The 19678-nt window shown below is 44.6% G+C and overlaps 1 protein-coding gene and 2 long non-coding RNA genes across 11 annotated transcripts in view; 2 read left to right on the top strand and 1 right to left on the bottom strand.

Moving 5' to 3' along the window:
• The window catches only part of IFNAR1 (interferon alpha and beta receptor subunit 1), a 27096-nt gene extending 8763 nt beyond the window's left edge, over positions 1-18333 (bottom strand). For 3 of the 9 annotated variants that reach the window (XM_081572923.1, XM_081572925.1, XM_081572927.1), the window contains exons 1-6: positions 18112-18333; positions 12332-12452; positions 6597-6778; positions 3592-3749; positions 3342-3483; positions 1662-1782 (exon numbers count right to left, since the gene is read on the bottom strand). In XM_081572923.1, coding sequence (XP_081429049.1) covers positions 1662-1782; positions 3342-3483; positions 3592-3749; positions 6597-6778; positions 12332-12452; positions 18112-18181 — 794 coding nt within the window. In that variant the 5' untranslated portion in view covers positions 18182-18333. Of the gene's footprint in view, positions 1-1661; positions 1783-3341; positions 3484-3591; positions 3750-4402; positions 4606-6596; positions 6779-7390; positions 7503-11672; positions 11680-12331; positions 12453-18111 lie in introns of those variants that run through there. The other 6 variants (XM_081572926.1, XM_081572928.1, XM_081572924.1 and 3 more) reach the window with 6 other exon arrangements.
• LOC145539243 (uncharacterized) lies at positions 2050-5887 on the top strand. Its single transcript, XR_014077664.1, has 2 exons — positions 2050-4002; positions 4799-5887. It is a non-coding gene; the product is annotated as an uncharacterized LOC145539243 (long non-coding RNA).
• Positions 7613-19678, top strand: LOC145539244 (uncharacterized). The gene is made up of 3 exons (XR_014077665.1): positions 7613-7751; positions 17695-19152; positions 19605-19678. It is a non-coding gene; the product is annotated as an uncharacterized LOC145539244 (long non-coding RNA).

Raw genomic sequence — 19678 nt, 5'->3', positions numbered from 1 at the left:
CAAGATTCCTACCCTCTGGTGCACGAGCCCGCCATCACCCCCTCCCCCTGAGTGTGGGCAGGCAGAATCCACGAACTCTTGATTAGGTTACATTACTTGGCAAAGGTGAAGGGATTTTACAAATGAAATCAAGGTCCCAAGCCAGTGGACTTTGAGTTAATCACATGAGAGCCTATCCTGGTTGGGCCTGACCTGATCAGATGAGCCTTTCAAGGAGGGTCTAGGGGCAGAGGTTGTCTCTGTTGAGGCCTCTGAGGCAGCAGGCCCCCACGCGTTCTACAGCTGCCAGAAATGGACTCTACCAACCACCATGTGAGCTTAGGAGACACCACAAGACAGCCTGGATGAGAGAGCAGTCCCGGCTGACACTCTGACCTCAGCCTTGTGAGACCCCGAGCAGAGGACCCAGCGAAGCTACACCTGCATTCCTGACCTGAAGTCACTGAGAGATAAGAAGCCGTGTTTTTTAAGCTGCTGAGTCTGTGCTAGTTCACTACAGAGCACAGGGAAATGGACACCTCCTCGTTACCCTGATCTGATTTTGTCTCTTCATATCCCGAGCTTTCCCATGTACGTGTAGCCCCAGCCTGGAATGCCTTCTCTTGTCACTGAAAAATACGTGACTCAGCAACAGTCAAGGCCTCCTTCACAAAACCTCTCCTTCCAAATGGCTTCTGCGGACTCTCCAGTCCCGCACTCACCTTTACATTTCTGACCTCTGCAACCTTTGTTATTTGTATTCCACACATGAATGCATTTATTAAACAAACTGTTGTTGCTTCAAAACTAACACTGAAGGGTGGAGAGTAATCAACTGTAGCAGTATCGACTTCCCTTCTCCCTCACTTTCTCTGTCTTTCTAGTCTCTTTCTTCTCACTCTTCCTTCCCTACCTGACCTATACTCGCTTTGGTCCCTCGATTCCTCTGCCCTCAGTACCTCTTTCTTTGCCGTCCCTTTTCCCCCCAGAGTTCACTTCACCTTCCACTTGATTATCCTCTTCTCCTCTCCCTCTCCTTTTATCCTCTCCAGTTTTCCAATCAATGTAAACTATACCCAGCCCTCTTTCACTCATGTCGTGCTGAGCTTTGCTCATGCTTGGCTGGTCTCTACTCAAGCACACAGAGCACAGCTCTCTCCAACTTCCTTCGTTTCCCACTGACCACTAAGGAGTCTGCCAAAGCCACTACAACAATCAAGACAGTTAGGAGGACTGACTTGAACTGAACTAGACCAAGCGACTGGACTGAGATCATTTCAAAGACTCATGGAAGGAGTGGGTTTTGAAGAAAAGGTCTCGGTCATGTGTCAAGTATTCCAGACTGAGGAAATAACACATGTAATTAGAATCACATCTTAAAAAAATAGAGCCAGTAAGTCCCTGGTGGCTCAGATGGTAAAGAAGCTGCCTGCAATGCAGGAGACATGGGCTCATTTCCTAGGTCGGGAAGATCCCCTGGAGAAGGGAATGGCCACCCACTCCAGTACCCTTGCCTGGAGAATTCCATGGACAGAGGAGGCTGGCGGGCTACAGTCCATGGAGTCACAAAGAATCGGGCGTGATTGAACGACTAACATTACTAAGAATACTAGATATTATAATACACCCAACACACTGGGCAAAAATAAGCTGCAAAAGGACATTTGTGGAACAGAACTTACCGGAGCCACTGAGCTTGAAAAGTCGTGTTTTCTTTTTCATATGGGTAATCCCACTTAAGAACATAGACCTGGTTGTTAGCACTGATTTGTAGATTTTCTGGTGAAGGCACTTTATGTCTCTCTAGACAATAAGGAACACACAAGAAAACACACACACTTACTCTCGTGAGATAACAGATGGCAAGAATTCTTAACAGCATGGGCAAGAAGAGAAAAGGCTTGCATCTCACCATTAGGAGGTAATAGCTAAATGAATTACGGTATGTATTCACACAAGGTAGTACTACACAGCCATTTAAAAGAACGTGATAGATCTATATGTGTTGACATAAAAAGAGAGCCTCGATATACTGGGTTAAGCAAGCAAGTTTAAAGTATATCCGACAGGACTTTATTTTTTATTTTTTTAAACTTTTTCTTTTGTACTGGGGTATAGCAGATTAACATTGCTATGATAGTTTTGGGTGAACAGTGAAGGGACTTAGAGATACGTGCACATGTATCCATTCTCCCCCAAACTCCCCTCCCGTCAAGGCTGCCACGTAACACTGAGCAGAGTTCCATGGGCTGTACAGTAGGTGCTTCTTGGTTACCCATTTTAAATACAGCAGAGTGTACACAGAACTTTATTCCTTAATTTAAAGAGAAAACATCCCAAAACTGTAAGTCTGAGTACATGCTAATATAAGCCCTGAAGAAACGTATGAAAGGTTGTACATACACTGCTGGGGATGCTTGTCTCTGGTAAACAGAATGGGGTCAGGAAGCAGGAGAGGAAATCTTTAACTTCCTTCTACACTGCTTGATTTTAAGAACAAAGCATATTAAATTTATAATTAAAATAATAAATTCAAGTTCCTACCCTTAAACCTTAATTGTTGGCAAGATGCCACAGATCAAATGTACCAGGATGCTTTCATAATTTAACATTTCACCTATAAACGTATGCTTTTTGGAATACTAACTGCTCTTCTAGTGACTATCTCCCCTTCTTATGGATTCTGAACAAGTAAAAACAATTTCTGTCATTAGAAAATACTTGGACTTTTACACAGAATTTTCATTACTGTTTACTTGAGACAAAAATCCCAAATAACATTGTTGCTTGTGTAAATGCTGTTAAAATGTTTTTGAAAAAAAAAGTATTTCTTTTTAATTGGAGGATAATAGCTTTACAATATTGCTTTGGATTCTGCCATACATCAACATGAGAATGTTTTTGTTTTGATGTCTACTAAACCAACACAAAAAATTCAGCAACTATGGGAAAAACGGCAAAATTAAAAGGTTGCCAATTAATTAATAGATTGCAAGGAGAGCAAATCAGTCAATCCTAAAGGAAATCAGCCTTGAATATTCATTGGAAGGACTGTTGCTGAAGCTGAAGCTCCAACACTTTGGCCACCTGATGCAAAGAGCTGACTCACTGGAAAAGACCCTGATGCTGGGAAAGATTGAAGGCAAAAGGTGAAGAGGGCAGCAGAGGATGAGACGGTTAGACAGTGTCACCAACTCAATGGACGTGAATTTGAGCAAACTTAGGGAGGTAGTGGAGGACAGAGGACCTTGGTGGGCTACAGTCCATGTGGTCGCAAAGAGTCAGACACAACTTAGCAAATGAACAACAACAAACAATTTATATATACAGTTACTGAACTGAAAGCAAAACTTCCTTCTTACCTGTGGTATTTATACAATACACTGGACTATAGCAACCAACTTTATTCTGGAAACGCAGTTCTGCTCTAACTTTTAAACAATAAGTAATCTCTGGTGACAGTTTATAAATTTTATCTTCGGGATAAACAGTTTTAGTTCTTTCCTATAATTTAAAAAAAGAGAAGTCTGTTCTTTAAAAAAAAAGTCAAATTTTACAATTAATTCATGTCATTCTTCTCTCACATCAAACAAAGATAAAAATAATGCTTACTTCTAGACTTGAAGAGTTTTTCCAGATAACGACGCTATACCTAAAGCTTGAACGATCCGTAACCCACATGATACTATCTTTTGTTCCAGGGGGAGAGATGCTCAGTATTATTGCCTTATCTTCAGCTTCTAAATGCACATCTGGGGGACCAATCTGAGCTGTAAAAATCAAAACATTTACTATGTAAGTTCACTAATACAAGTCAAAATATTCATACAATAAATAATTGTAAGCACTTAAATATGTGCCTGGCATCTAAAAAAGGAGAAGATCCCTCATGGAGCTTACACTTTAGTGGAAAATGTGGCCAAAAATCCCAAATAAACAAATATATATAATGTTATAATGTCATGCAGTACTCTTGCCTGGAAAATCCCATGGACAGAGGCCTGGTAGGCTGCAGTTCATGGGGTTGCTAAGAGTCGGACACGACTGAGAGTCCTTGCTTTCACTTTTCACTTTCATGCATTGGAGAAGGAAATGGCAACCCACTCCAGTGTTCTTGCCTGGTGAATCCCAGGGACGGGGAAGCCTGGTGGGCTGCCCCACCAGGGGGTCGCACAGAGTCGGACACGACTGAAGCAACTTACCAGCAGCAGCAGGATAATGTCATGTATGCTGTAAGAAGAAACGAAGCAATATAAAGGGGCAGAGGAGGGCAGCAACGACTGTTTTAGGTGACTCAGCAAGGAGAAGGCTCCCTGAGATGCTTGAACTGAGGCCTGAAGGAGGTGGTCTAAACGAGGTGAGGTCAAGCATGGCAGGCTGAGAGGGTATCAGGGCGGAGCCCCCAAGATGGGAACGTGCTCACCATTTTCAAGAGACACTAGGGGGCGCTCGAGTGCCTGGCTGGTAGAAAATGAGATCTGAGAGGCAGCTACTGCTGTTGCTGCTAAGTCGCTTCAGTCGTGTCCGACTCTGTGCGACCCCATAGACCAGCCCACCGAGCTCCGCCGTCCCTGGGATTCTCCAGGCAAGAACACTGGAGTGGGTTGCCATTTCCTTCTCCACTGCATGAAAGTGAAAAGTGAAAGTGAAGTCACTCAGTCGTGTCCGACTCTTAGCGACCCCATGGACTGCAGCACACCAGGCTCCTCCATCCATGGGATTTTCCAGGTAAGAGTACCCGAGTGGGGTGCCATTGCCTTCTCCGGAGAGGCAGCTATATGCTGGGGAACAGGAAGAACTCGTAGTCTGGGTCTGTAAGGTCGCCAAGACTTGATTTACATTTGGGAAAGACCACCCCGGATAGAGAGTCAGGAAGCAGGGAAGCTCCTGCAGCAGTTTGAGGGGCAGATGAGAGTGGCTGGGGACGGCTGATAGCCAGGTTGGAAGTGAGAAGCGATCTGATCGCTGGGAATCTGTTGATGGACAGGATGGAGGATGAGAAGAGAGGTATCAAAGGTGATTCCAGGGTTCCTGGCCTGAGCAAAAATAGGTGACATCATTAACAGAGATGGAAAAAACTGCAAGAAGAGCGGTCTGGAGAGGGGAAAGCTAGAACTCTGGCCATTTTAAATTTAAGATGAGGGACTTCCCTGGCGGTCCTGTGGTTGACAATCCGCCTTCCAAAGCAGGGGACATGGGTTTGATCCCTGGTTCGGGAAGATTCTAGACCCCTTGGAGCAACTAAGCGCATGTGCCGCAACTAGTGAAGCCTGAGCATCTAGAGCCTGTGCAACAAGAGAAGCCACCGCAATGAGAAGCCCAAGCACCGCAACTGAACAGTAGCCCCCACTTGCCCATGAGGAGCAACGAAGATCCAGCACGGCCAACTATAAATAAATAAAAATTTGAACAGAGATTTTTGAGATGACTTTCGGACCTCTAAGTGGGGATGCTGACTAGAGAGCTGGTGACGCAGCTCTCTAAGGTAAGGGAAGGACGGGGTTGGGACGTAAACTGAGGAGTTGAGAGCTCGGAGGGTATTGAAAGCCATACGATTCCTGGCAGAGGCTGCGTTGAGGGAAGAGGTTCAATGGAGGAGCCCTGCAGACTGAGGTCCACTGCCGTCCAACATATTAAGGTCTAGGGGACAAGAAGAAACTGGCAAAGGAGCAACCAAGGAGCAGGAGGAGAGCCTGGAAAGTGCAGTGCCCTCGAGAACAGAGAGGGAAGGGTTTCATGTGGAAGGGAGAGACACTCTCGCTGACGTCACAGAGGAACTGGGAATCCACTCAGCACTGTCGAGGTCATGGTCACCACGGCAAGAGTGGTTTTAGTGTAGTGATGGGGAACAAAGCTCCCAACGGGGAGGGCTGGAGAGGGAGTGGGAGGGAAAGTGCACAGAGAGGGGGTACGGATCATCCTTGTGTGAGTTATGGGATAGGGTTATGGTTCTTGAACTTTTGGTCTTGGGATCCCTGACACTCTTAAGAGAAATTGAGGGTCCTGAAGAGCTCTTGTTCACATGGGCTGTGTCTTTGAATGTTCAGCATATCAGACGTTAAAATGGATAAAAATGTAAAATATCTATCAATTCATTGAAAAACAGTAATGATGAAACCTATTGCATGATAATAAATGACTGTATTTCCCAAAACAAACAAGCCAAAAAACTTAGTGAGAAGAGTGGTGTTCATCTCACATTTTCTTCAAATCTCTCTAATGTTTGGCCTAATGAAGAAGACAGCTATGTCTCACACCTACTTCTTCATCACCAGTCAGTCACCATCTCACATCAAACAGCCTCTAGAAAACTCCAGGGTACACCCACAACAGAATGAAGATGATAAAGGCAAGTAAGTCTTAGAACTATTAGGAAAATGGTTTTGACTTGATAGATCTCTTGGAGACCACACTCTGAGAACCACCACTAGAAGGAAAGCAGGAAAATGAAGTCACAGCAGGAAGGAGACACCAATTTAAGGGAATCTTTGTTCTTTTTGTTTTGTTTTAAAGATGGGAGATTTTATATTTTGCAAATGAATGGGCTTGGGAAGTGAGCTGTGCTGGTAATACTTAATAAAGAATTCAATGCAATTCAGCTGGCAACTTCTTCTTACCTTTTAGAAATGGTACAAATGGCTCAACCTCATACCATGTAGAAGTGTTGTTTCCTTCTTCTGCTCTTATGCGCAATTCAATTTTTTCAAAAACATTTTTAAGCTCGACTGAAGAAAAGTTGCATTTGGTACCAGTAACATGTTGACATCCAGGCAATTTTTTCCACTTATCCGTCCCTAGTCTTCAAGATAAAAAAGCAAATGAATGAATGAACATTGTAAATACAAGAGTGACAAACATGTTTTCTACCGACATTAACATTATAAGGCTAGTGTGTGTGTTAGTCTCTCAGTCGTGTCTGACTCTTTCAATCCCATGGACTGTAGCCCACCAGGCTCCTCTGTCTGTGGGATTCCCCAGGCAAGAATAAGGGAGTGGGTTGCCATTTCCTCCTCCAAGATATCTTCCTGACCCAGGGATGGAACCTATGTCTACTGTGTCTCCTGCATTGGCAGGCAGATTCTTTACCATCGGAGCCACTAGGGAAGCCTCTAAGCTAGGGTGGGTAGTTATTTCTTCTACTTGAGTTAATGTTTTGACAATATTTTTGTGTGTAACATTCTACTACTCTTTTTCATTGCATATACAACCAAGTTATTATTTATACAGTGGAATCATTCTAACATACAGTTAACTCAATAAAGTTCTGTAATTCTGTGGGTGGTTGCATTAGGATTTCAAAGAAGCAGAGAAAGAACCCCTAAGACGAAAGAGGACTTAGTGTTGGCTTTGTTAAAAACAGTTGTGTCACTTTCGGCCAACTGCTTTCTATTCTGGATCCTCTCTTCCTTACTGAAAATTTGGAAACTGGATTTGATTCCCTTTTGATCTCCTCCTAGGATGAGATTTACTAGCCCTAAGCAAGACCTCAGAATCAATATGGTTTGAAAACTTCCTCTGCCCTCCTCAAAACCAAACATCCCTTCTGCATACTGATCTCTGTAATTCCTTCTATTACATCACCAGAAACAAAGAACTTAACATGTTAATATAAGCTAACAAACTTCTCCATGTGGACTCAGTCCATCAGGAAGCAAGCTTAAGTGACTGATACTAGGCTTTTTTTTAAAGCACATGAAGCAATCAAGTTGACACAGGGTGCCTAAAACAAAAAGGCCATGCTGCCACAAACAGGAGAGGAGGCTGAAGTGAAGGTGAGCAACAGAAAACAAATACTAGATTTCAAAATTTTTGCCTATGGAAAGACCTGTCTGCCTCATATCAAACAGGGAAACTAACCTCTGAGAAGACATTTTTGTTAAGCCTAATTCATAGTTCTAGCATTAGCTCATTTTTATATATTATAGACCTCATTTAAAGATGCTAAAGTGTCTTTAATAAAGATATAAAGGATGGATTTCCCTGGTGGTCCAGTGGTTAGGAGGCTGCCTGCCAGTGGAGGGGACATGGATTCGATCCCTAGTCTGGGAAGGTTCCAAGGCAACTGGGCCTATGCACAACTACTGAAGACCTCGCACCTAGAACCTGTGCTCTGCAAAAAGAATAGCTCCAACTGGGCGCAACTAGAGAAAACCTGTGGACAGCGACAAAGACCCAGTGCAGCCAAAAATAAATAAAAATTGTTTACAAAGCTAATAGAAACAGGAGGGGTATCTAAATAATTTTTGTGCTAACTCCAACTCAAGTCTACCTTATTTTTCAAAAAAAGAAACATTTTTTAAAAGGTGCCAATAATAAATACTACCATATGGGGACACTTCATTCCTGGTGAGTCTGCCCTTCTAACTTTACCTACTTGAACTCTGAGAGTAGACTTGGCATTAATAACACCTTAATTAATTAATTAATTTTTAATGCTCACAACCTTTTATTAAATTATCAAAAATAACTCACAAGTCACAGCACAACAGTGGAGTACACAAAAATGCTATGGCATTTCTACAGTTCTGTTCAGAAAGATAACTCGTCTGGATAGAAATCCTTCATGAAGCTTTTGGAAATCATGACTGGCAGCCCGATTGTCAGTTGTTTGCATATGTGGCATACATGCTATTCCCTCACTAAGGACATCCTTTGCCTAGAAACATTGGTTTCCTGAGACAAGTCTGGATTTAGTCAGAAAAATCACAGCGGTAATAAATGCTCCCAAACAGAATGACCCGCGTCAAGCAGTTGTGACCTCCCTTTCACAAGCAGTAATAACACCTTAATTTACAAGCAAATCTTCCTGAGAAATTCCTCCATATCAGAATCTATTTTAAAAACTTCAGATTTTAAACATCTAAACCAAAATTCAGTCCTCCCCCATGTCATTTATTAGAAAATACAGTTCTAGAGAAATCAGGAGATATAAGGACGTCTGGGAAGCGGGAATGGTGCCCAGACTTCTTTCAATCGGGGCACAGAGGGTCGAAAAAAATGAGCTCCAGGCAAAAAGCTAGTAACTGTTACCTGGACAGCTCTTATTATAAGCAGAAAACCTTGTAAAAAGTTTGTAACTAAGCCTTGATATGATTTCAACCCACCCTCACTCCACGTCTGTCTTTCCTGCTCAGGAGACATAGCTACTCGCTCTATTATAATTGCTTTTGCACATAAGGGAGCTATTGCAGCTTCTTTTACATTTTCTTAAAAAAAGAAAAGTTATCATATACAGTACTTAGATCAGAGTAGAAATATAATTTGAAAATAAATATGCAACCAATAGAAAATTCATTTCACGAAACCAGTGTCATAATAAAACCTCATGCCATCTTTGTCTCTTCTCTTCACTAAAGTCATCCCAACTACTGAGGAAACTGTTTGGCATAAAAGGCAATCAGTATTTGTTGAATGAAAACTCCACGCAGCGTAACATCATAATACCTTTTATAATTAAAAAAGCTTTTTAGAACTTTTGGCTGTGCCAGCTCTCTGTTGCTGCATGCGGGCTGTCTCTAGCTGTGGAGAACTGGGGCTAGCTTCCCTCCAGTGGCGGAGCACGGGCTTCTCACTGCCGGGGCTTCTCCTGTGGGACGCAGGCCCTGGTCCGTGGGCTCTAGCAGCTGCGGTTCTCGGGCTCTAGACTCAGGCTCAGCTGCTTCACAGCACGAGGAATCTTTCCAGACCAGGGATCAAACCAGTGTCCCCTGCGTTGCAGGAGGACTCTTACTAACCACTGGACCGCCGGGGAAGCCCCGTCATGGTACATTTTAGCTGTGAGTCACAAACACTGAGGGCTTCCCAGGTGGCTCAGCAGTAAAGAATCTGCCCACAATGCGGGAGATGTGGATTCGAACCTGGGGTTGGGAAGATCCCTTGGAGAAGGAAATGGCAACCTACTCCAGTATTCTTGCCCGGAGAATCCCATGTATAGAGAAGCCTGGCGGGCTACAGAGTTGGACATGACAGAGCAACTAAATAATAACACAAACACTGATGTCTTAGGTAGTGTGTATTCTACAGGCACTGGCATCCCGGTAGCTTCTACATGTGTCTGTGCGTCATTTATCACCAGTGATGTGTCTTAGGTTCTAAAAGATACTCTACTGAAAAATGTGTCTGCTGCTGATATTAACCTCACTTTTGTTGATCACATACTCTGTACCACTGTCCTGTGCACTTTATACACAATTAGCAACACTTGCAACAGGCTTCTGTGTTAGATGCTTCATCATTGGGGTGTTCCAGACCAGTCTGCCTGGCACTGTCCTGGTTTAAACTTGTTGTTGCAGCTTATCTAAAATCAAGTGCTTCTGTTCACTCTCAGAAGTATCTTGGTTTGAACGATAAATTACATGTGATATATTAGTTTTTTTATCTTTACTTCACAGATAAGGAAACTGTGATAGAGTAAGTAGCAGAGGATGGACTAAAACCCAAGCAGAAAAGACCCTGATGCTGGGAAAGACTGAGGGCAGGAGAAGTGGGTGACAGAGGATGAGATGGTTGCATGGCATCACTGACTCTATGGACATGAGTTTGAGTAAACTCTGGGAGATGGCGAAGGATAGGGAAGCCTGGCGTGCTACAGTTCATGGGGTTGCAAAAAGTTAGACTTGACTGAGAGACTCAACAACAAGCCTGGCTCAAGCCCATACTACACTATACCATACTAACTGCTGAACTGGCTCTCCAAACTTGTAACCTGGCATATTCTTACAAGGCAAGTGCTTATAAAACTAGCAGAACAGAATAGAGACAGAACAGACAAAGAACACACTGACACAGTACACCGGACCAAAGTCAGAATGAAGAGTAAGAGATTACCATGAACTGGAGAATTAATAAAAGCAATAGAATGTGTGAAGGAACAAGAACATGAGACCACTGTCTATGGCTCTGCTCTTTTAATACAAGGGCCCTTTTAAATAAAGGAATATTAAATAGTCTCTATTATGCCTAAAAAAGTTGTTTAATAAGAACTAAGGCAAAGAACTGAATTGGTAGCAAAACTCAAAGTTCGATTTAAAGAAAATCTCTAAAGATGAAAAATTTTACATGATCAGTTCTGAGGAAACAATATATAGTGTGTGTATACACATATACCCTTGAACAACATGGGTCTGAACTGTGTGAGCCCACTTACACGCAGATTTCTTTCAGTAAATACACACTTTACAGTACTATAAGATCTAGGGGTGGGTGAATCCACGGATGCAGATATGAAGGGTGTACTGTGAAGTTATACTCAAGATTTCTGACTGCAGCCAGCAGGGGCAGCGGGCAGGAGCAACAGGATAGGCACCCCTGTTTCCGCCATTGTTCAAGGGTCAATTGTATACATACACACACACACACACACACACACACACACACACAAACAGCTTCACAATCAACTAGAGAACAACTGGGGCTTCCCAGGTGGCTCAGCGGTAAAGAATCTGTCTGCCTATGCAGGAGACACAAGGGATGCAGGCTCAATTCCTGGGTCAAGAAGATCCTCTGGAGAAGGAAATGGCAACCCACTCCAGTCGTCTCACCTAGAAAAATCCCATGGAGAGAGGAGCCTGGCGGGCTACAGGCCGTGGAGTTGCAAAGAGTCGGACCGGGCTGAGCGACTGAGCACGCACACATGCAGAGAAGAGCAGGGCTGTGGGTGGAGTGGCGGAACCCTGCTTCTAGAGACCCTACACCCGGTTTCTTCATGCCTGACTCCCTGCCTGCTCTTGGGACAGGGGTCACGGTGAGCAGACAGGGTCTTAGGACCCAAAACAAAGTGCTGGACTTCCTCTTTCCTTTGGTAATCCTTTCTTCCGCCAACTCCCAGTCTGCCTATCCTCTTGGCAATCCTTAGGTGGAAAGTTAGCCCCAGGGAGGAGGCAGGAACTCCACAAACACTGTGGAAGTGCAGGGCCCAGTACACTGATACTCAGCCAGGGTATCTAGAACTAAGACTCTGCATGATGGAGAAAAGAGGAAAACCTGACCACACAAGACCTCGTGGCTGATTCCAAGACAGTGGCTAGGCTTTCAGGGGCATTCTCCCATATTCTGAGGCTATGCTCTAGGTCAGACCCTAATTTCTGTTTAAAGAAGCTGGAGCATCCCGAACAGAGAAGGTATGGCTAGCCCAATCCCCCAAATCTCCTGCTTAAAACCCGAAGATGAAGTCTGAACTCCTACTCTTAGACTAAGTCTCTAATTGTAGAAAAGAAGTTATACTTATTATGCGAAACTGCCATATGTTTTCTTTAAAAAAAGAGGAAATACCAAATGTTTCCCAAATTTGAAAATTTATGATGTAAAAATGATAAAAAGTATTCAGCAGATCCCTGAGTATAGAGTAACGTACACTTGATAATCTGCTGAAAAAGTCACATTCCTGACAGACTCACTGCTGCTGTTCCACTTCAGGAAAAAATTGTCATCAATGATGTGGATCTCGACATCTTCAGGCTTCAGATTTGCTTCCGCTGTCAAGATAATAAGACAGAAGACAGTTACACAGACATACTATACAGTTACACGTATATACATGCTATAGATATTTTAAAAAATATCATTCTTTCCTTGACATTACTGACTGGAGAGTGAATACATTTAACTATAACAAAATTAAGTAGATAAAAAAATCTAAAAAAACCTACTGCTTGTTCTCAGCATGGGAAGGCTGCTAATTACATCTATCTCTGCATTCAAGAGAACTGGAAAATGGTTGAGGTTTTTAAAATCTATAAAAAGCAAATATTATATGTCAATTATATCTCCATAAAGGTGGAAAAAACGAACTGTAAAAAGGTAATTGTCTTTTAACTGGGAAAAAAAGTCTGTATAAAAATAGTATTTTTCTTTTGTCTTAGAAGTGATACTGACGTAAAGGATGTGGGCGCGACTGTTTAACAGCCTCAACTTGGTTTTTCTCACATGCTGTGTTCAGACAGGGATATACTCTGACACAGAACTGAACAGATATGGTTTCAGAACTGACACCTATTTATAGAAGCCAAACATTCACATACAAAACTGATAAGAGATATGAAAGTTTATTCTGTAGCCAAGTCCTACAGGACCCTGAAAAGGTCTTGACTGCTCAACATATCAAGTCTGAGCCCTTCTGTTTATTTTACAGACTTCCATCTAGAGACCTATTTCATTTCCTATACTGTTAAAAAAAAATTTGAAGTACAGTTGATTTACCATATTGTGTTAGTTTCAGGTGTATAGCAAAGTGATTTGGTGATATGTACATATTTATACTTCTAATACAAATCTTCCACCAGTTGGATGCTCTCTCTCTCTTCTGATTCTTCCTTTCTGCCCCCCCACCCAAATAGCTTTTCTCTTCCTGACCACCCAAACCCTCCAAGACCCAACTCAAGCTTGCCCTCCAAGGGAAAACCTTCCTCAAATACTGCAGCCAATGCCAACATTGCTCTCTTTTCACACTCTGCACCATGAATCTGCACCACTCAATTTTACACTGAAGCAGATGTAGTCAGCACGGTACTGACATCTAGTAGGCTCTCAAAACTTGATGTGTTAAGGTGAAGATGTCTTTTAAAAAATTGCTTCCTTATGTTAAACACAACCTCCAACCAGAATGCAAGTTCCTTAAGGTAGGGTCTATATAGCTTCAAACTTAATCAGCATTTCTCAGTATCCTCAGACTAATGCCGAGTTCACAAGAGCTTTTTCCACATCACAGAAGACTGATCTTTCACTATGATAAATTGGAATTTTTAAAAGATCAGCTTTTAAGTTTATTCTTTTTCCTATAATATTTCTGCCACAGGACAAGGATGCTATCTCCTTACAGACTTTCTGCTACAGAGGTGGATAACCAACAAAGATCTATTGTATAGCACACGGAAGACTGCTCAATGTTACGAGGCAGCCTGGATGGTGGGGGGGCGGTTTAGGGAAGAACGGGAATATGTACGGCTGAATGCCTTCACTGTTCACCTGAAACTATCGCAACATTGTTAATCAGCTATACCCCAATATAAAATGTTTCTGGCATTAAAAAACATGAAAATAAATATATACATAAAGAAATACATTATTCCTGTAGTCAGTATAGATGTGAGAGTTGGACTATAAAGAAAGCTGAGCACCGAAGAATTGATGCTTTTGAAATGTGTTGGATAAGACTCTTGAGAGTCCCTTGGACTGCAAGGAGATCTAACCAGTCCATCCTAAAGGAAATCAGTCCTGAATATCCACTGGAAGGACTGATGCTGAAGCTGAAACTCCAATACTTTCGCCACCTGAAGTGAAGAACTGACTCAATGGAAAAGACCCTGATGCTGGGAAAGACTAAACATGGGAGAAGAAGGGGATGATAGAGATGAGATGGTTGGATGGCATCACTGACTCAATGGGCTTGAGTTTGAGCAAACTCCGTGAGTTGGTGATGGACAGGGAGGCCTGGCGTGCTGCAGTCCATGGGGTCGCAAAGAGTTGGATACGACTGAGCGACTGAACTGAACTGAACTGAAAAAGAGAACTTTAAAAAAATGGATTGCTGCCTCTATTTTCCAGTTAGAGACATTATGGTATGGAGTCAGAGAGATGCCTGAGAAAACCTTTTCTGAATTTTTTTTTAATTTAAGGAGGTATTTATTTAGTCTCCCCACCCTCAACTACCTATTTTACATTTGTATTCTCCGAGACTTCATTACCAAATAGAATTACTTCCCTTTATCCCACTCTAAACTTAATTCCCATGCCAAGCTGTTGGAATTTTAGATTCTATGCAGCCAAAAGAGAGCGACTGGGTTTATGGGGTTAATAAAAGGTTTGATGGCATTTTTAGTCTTCAGCCCAGAATACTCTAATTCTAGTAGTTCTTGGCCTTGAGAGAGGATAAGGAAATCTGTTACCGAGGGTACAGCCAGGCATTTCCTTAGGGATGATATCTTTCTGTTCTAATGGAAGGAGACCCTGGAGTTACAGGCATCTTGGCTTTTACGAGACCAACAAATGTCCATGGAATTCTCCAGGCGAGAATATTGGAGTGGGTAGCCATTCCCTTCTCCAGGGGATCTTCCCAACCCAAGAATCGAACTGGGGTCTCCTGCACTGCAGGCAGATTCTTTACCAGCTGAGCTACCAGGCATGGACAGGGACTTGGAAATAGTTATTAAATAAGATTTTAGAGTTCATAGATTTTGTTCTACTGGACTTCCCTGGTGGCTCAGACAGTAAAGTATTAGCAATAGCCCTTCAATAATAGTTTTCAACCTTTAGCATGTAAAATATATTAATGGGTACCTGTATGCGTATGTGCTCAGTTGCTTCAGTCGTGTTTGACTCTTTGTGACCCCATGTAGCCCGCTAGGCTCCTCTGTCCGTGGAATTTCCTAGGCAAGAATACTGGAGTGGGTTGCCATGCCCTGCTCCAGGGGATCTTTCTGACCCAGGGATCAAACTCGAGTCTCCTGAGTTTCCCGAACTGCAGGTGGATTCTTTATGTACTGAGCTACCAGGGAAGCCCTAAATGGGTATGTAATCCAGTACTTTTTATACAATTGGTTGTTTCCAGCTCTTCAGATTCACATTGATGACTAGAAACAGTTTACTGTATTTTCAAGTCTGACATAAACCCAAACACATAACATCTATACAAATATAAATTTCCTACCATGTTTTGGACAGTTTTCTTAGACTAGGATCTCAGAGCGGCATTTACTACGTTTGAAAGTACAAATATTTTGATTACTTTGAAACACAGAGCAATAATATGATCTCAGGTCAGGGTTAACGTTACATTTAGTTTTGAACATTACTCTTCCTTTGTGAAAAAAGTAGATTAGTTAATTGAAAGAGAACTAAATCCTTAACATACAGGTGGATAATCAAGAACTGAATTGTGTGGTACTCAGAAAACAGCTAGCCGTAAACCCCAGGGCTTTGGGGCCAGATTTTCAGGGTCTGATTTCCCCCTAAAGCACAGGCTATCTATATGGCCTCAGCCTGCTCCTCTATGAGGATAATGGTGCTCAGCTTTATTCTGAAAGCTAAATGAGTTTGTACCTTTAAAGCACTTAAAGAGTAGTGTCTGATACGTAGTTAAGAGAGCAAAAAATGCCAGTTGTGTATGAAGTTTATTTTAGCTCTCCTCTAATATAGATTAAAATTACGATCTTAAAGAACAGCTTCCTGGAATGTTAATTTTACATGAAAATTCTGGGGAAATTCTTTTGATACGAAAGCAAACATGAGTTAATGCAAAATTTTCATGAACAAAAGACTCCAAAGAAATGATCAGGGGTTACACCAGGACCCTAGTACCCATATATTATATACTATATTTGTGGGACAGTCTGAGAAATAGGTGTGAAACATAATAAAGGAAACCTCATTTAAAACGAAGTCAAGAGGCCAGAAGCCAGAGCCCTCATGTATGTTCACTCACCAGCAATTCCAGACCCCAAAAGGAAAAATTCTCCTCTCCCAGCAACCAGTGCAGACAATGCGAAAAGTAGCTCCACCTAGTAGCACCACCTCGAACTCTCACCTTCAATCAATGGAATTTCTTTTAAAATAACCCCACCCAACTTCCTTCTTTTGCTCTATAAAGTAATGTTCTCCTTTTCTTGTTGGACTTGGCTATGGTTTTTGCTGTAGCTTGTTGTTGTTTTAGTCACTAAGTCGTATCTGACCCTAGTGATTAGATGGTCTGTAGCCCACCAGGCTCGTCTGTCCATGGGATTTCCCAGGCAAGAACACTGGAGAGCGTTGCCATTTCCTTCTCCAGGGGATCTTCTCGACCCAGGGATCAAACTCATGTCTCCTACACTGGCAAGTGGATTCTTTACCAGTGAGCCATCTGGGAAGCCCTTGCTATAACCTTGCTTGCCCTAAATTGCAATTCCTCTGCTATTCTGGAAGAAACCCATTGTTGGTAAAAACAATATATTTTTAGGACAAGATAGGATACCATGTATCCCAGAAAATCAGGGTATGATTTTCAAAGCAAATAAGTATTTAAGCCACTAGGCTTATTAGGTGTCACTAGTGGTAAAGAACCTACCTGCCAATGTAGGTAAAGGTACCGAGTTGGGAAGATCCCCTGGAGGAGGGCATGGCAACCCATTCCAGTATTCTTGCCTGGAGAAACCCAGAGACAGAGGAGGCTGGTGGGCTACAGTCCATGGGGTTGCAAAGAGTCGAACAGGACTGAAGTAACTTAGCAAGCATGCAGGTGGCCTCATTAACTCCTGGATTTCTGCTCTGTTGCAAGGCCCTGTTTGTCTTTGGTATCTCTTCTCGCTACAAAGTCATTCTTTTAACAGCTGATATTTCCCCCATGTATCCCCCCCTAGATTAAGAAAGGTGGCAAATTAGCTTGGTTGCTCCCAGCCTTCCTATTTGGCCGTATTTTTATTATTATTCTTAGACTGATCGAATCCTGAGGGCAGAGAAATCCTTGCACATCTTACACGGCATTTACCCGTGGGATCAAGAACTGTCTACTGAATGGAGGAAACCAGCAGCACAGCTCTAAGCCTTTTTTTTATTATAAAACGGTCCAGTGGAGCTGCCTGGAGGAAACAAACTGGTCACCAAAGCTGTGCACACCCAGCCCTGCGGGGGTGGAGGGTGGGGGCAGGCAGCAGGCACAGGGAGGTGGGGATGGAGACGAGGGCGCCCCGGGGCAAGCGGCTGGGGAAGAATTTCGAATATCACTTTCTCTTATTTCATTTTTGGAAGGACCGTTGCTGAAACTGCAATCCTTTGGCCACCTGATAAGAAGAACCGACTCCTTGGAAAAGACCCTGAGGCTGGGAAAGATTGAAGGCGGGAGGAGAAGGGGACGACAGAGGATGAGATGGTTGGATGGCATCACTGACTCGATGGACAAGAGTTTGAGTCAACTCCGGGAGCTGGAGAAGGCCAGGGAGGCCTGGCGTGCTGCGGTCCACGGGGTCGCAGAGAGTCGAAGACGACTGAGCGACTGAAACTGAAGTTTGATTTTTGAGTCCGTTTCAATGAGGCGCTGCGACCGCGAACAACCAGAGGTCTCCCACCGAGGACGTCTGTCCCTCCAGCCCCATCCCCAGGGTCGAAGTTTCCCGCGCCGCCGCCGTGCAGCTGACGAGGCAGCGCCGGGACCCCTCTCTCTCTCACCTGAGGCGGCGGGCAGCACCCACCGCCCAGCAACCAGCATCAGGGTCGTCGCGCCCAGGAGTGCGAACATCGTCGGTGGGCCGCCGGCAGCCCTCCAGTCACATCCTCCGGCCACCCACCACAGCCCCCGGCACCGCGCGGCGGCGTGACGGAGACTGAGGCACCCAGGCCGCCCCGCCAAGGCCAGCGCCCCACGTTCGCCGCGTCCCCTCTTGCCGCTCTGGCCCCGCCCCCTCCGCGTCGGTCCTTCCCTCCGCCCTCCGACTCCCGCGCACGCGCCGTGCCTTCATGACGCGTGTCCCTGTCTGCGCAAGCGCGCGGGACAGCGGCGGGTGGAGGGGAGTCGAGGGCCGGGGCGGCCCTGCCTCCGCCGCCCTCCTCCTGGTTCCCGGCAGTGACTGCTCACTAAGCCGTGCAACTTCGGGTTCCGGGTAGACCGCGCCTCACTGGAGGCCTTGACCCCTGGCGGGGACGCGGAGGTCGCCAGTGCGCCTGCGCACACCTCGAGGCCCGCTGTCCGCCTTTCCTGTTAGTGGCAGCGCGAGGGCGCGCTGGGGCGCTCTCGGCCCTGGGGGCGGGACGGGGGGGTGGGGCTGAGGGCTATGTCGCGGACTGGGGAGCCTCGGGGAGCGGTGTCGGGGAGGCTAAGGGAGGAAAGAATGAAGACGCTCCGAGCGGGTGAAGCCATTTCCTTTGTGCAGAGCTTCCCTGGTGGCCCAGACGGGAAAGCGTCTGCCTGCAATGCGGGAGACCTGGGTTGGACCCCCAGGTCGGGAAGATCCTCTGACGAAGGGAACGGCTACCCATTCCCCTACTTTACTTGGAAAATTCCATAGATGGAGGGGCCTGTTAACGATGGTACAGTCCATGGGGTCGCAAAGAGTCGGTCACGACTGAGCGACTTCACTTTCTCTTTCTGTGAGCCAAGGCTTGTTGATGTTTAGTTGCTAAGTCGTGTCCAACTCTTCAGCTACCCCATGGTCTGTAGCCCACCAGGCTCCTTCCTCTGTCCATGGGATTTCCCAAGCGAGAATTACTGCAGTGGTTTGCCGTCTGGGTGGGTGTGTCCAGAATTAAGCCTAGGCACGTAGAGAGCTGACTCATTTGTAAAGACCCTGATGCTGCGAAAGATTGAAGGCAGGAGGAGAAGGGGATGACAGAAGATAAGATGGTTGGATGGCATCACCGACTCAATGGACATGAGTTTGAGTAAACTCCGGGAGTTGGTGATGGACAGGGAGGCCTGGCGTGCTGCAGTCCATGGGGTCACAAAGAGTCAGACACGATTGAGCGACTGACTGAACTCAACTCACGTAGGGAGCTCGTTTTTTGGTGGGCGACCTGGATGCGAACGTGGTTACCTACTGGTGAGGATCCTGACGACGGCCTTGGGATGCTGTCTGGAACAGAGGTCTGTAAGCTCTTTTGGTTGTCTGCCCTTCTGGTTCAGTCCATAAGTCGTTTCTGGCCTTTTGCGACCCCGTGGACTGCAGCACGCCATATTTTTGAGTCCACCATCCAAGATTAAATACCTTAATAATAAATTATGCACATTATAAAAATAAAA

The sequence above is a fragment of the Giraffa tippelskirchi genome, chromosome 2, assembly GCF_054371585.1.
Source record: "Giraffa tippelskirchi isolate mGirTip1 chromosome 2, T2T-mGirTip1v1.2.pri, whole genome shotgun sequence".
Taxonomy (NCBI): Eukaryota; Metazoa; Chordata; class Mammalia; order Artiodactyla; family Giraffidae; genus Giraffa; species Giraffa tippelskirchi.
The sequence above is the reverse complement of the archived record's forward strand: the minus strand, read 5'-3'. Positions and strand labels throughout refer to the sequence as shown.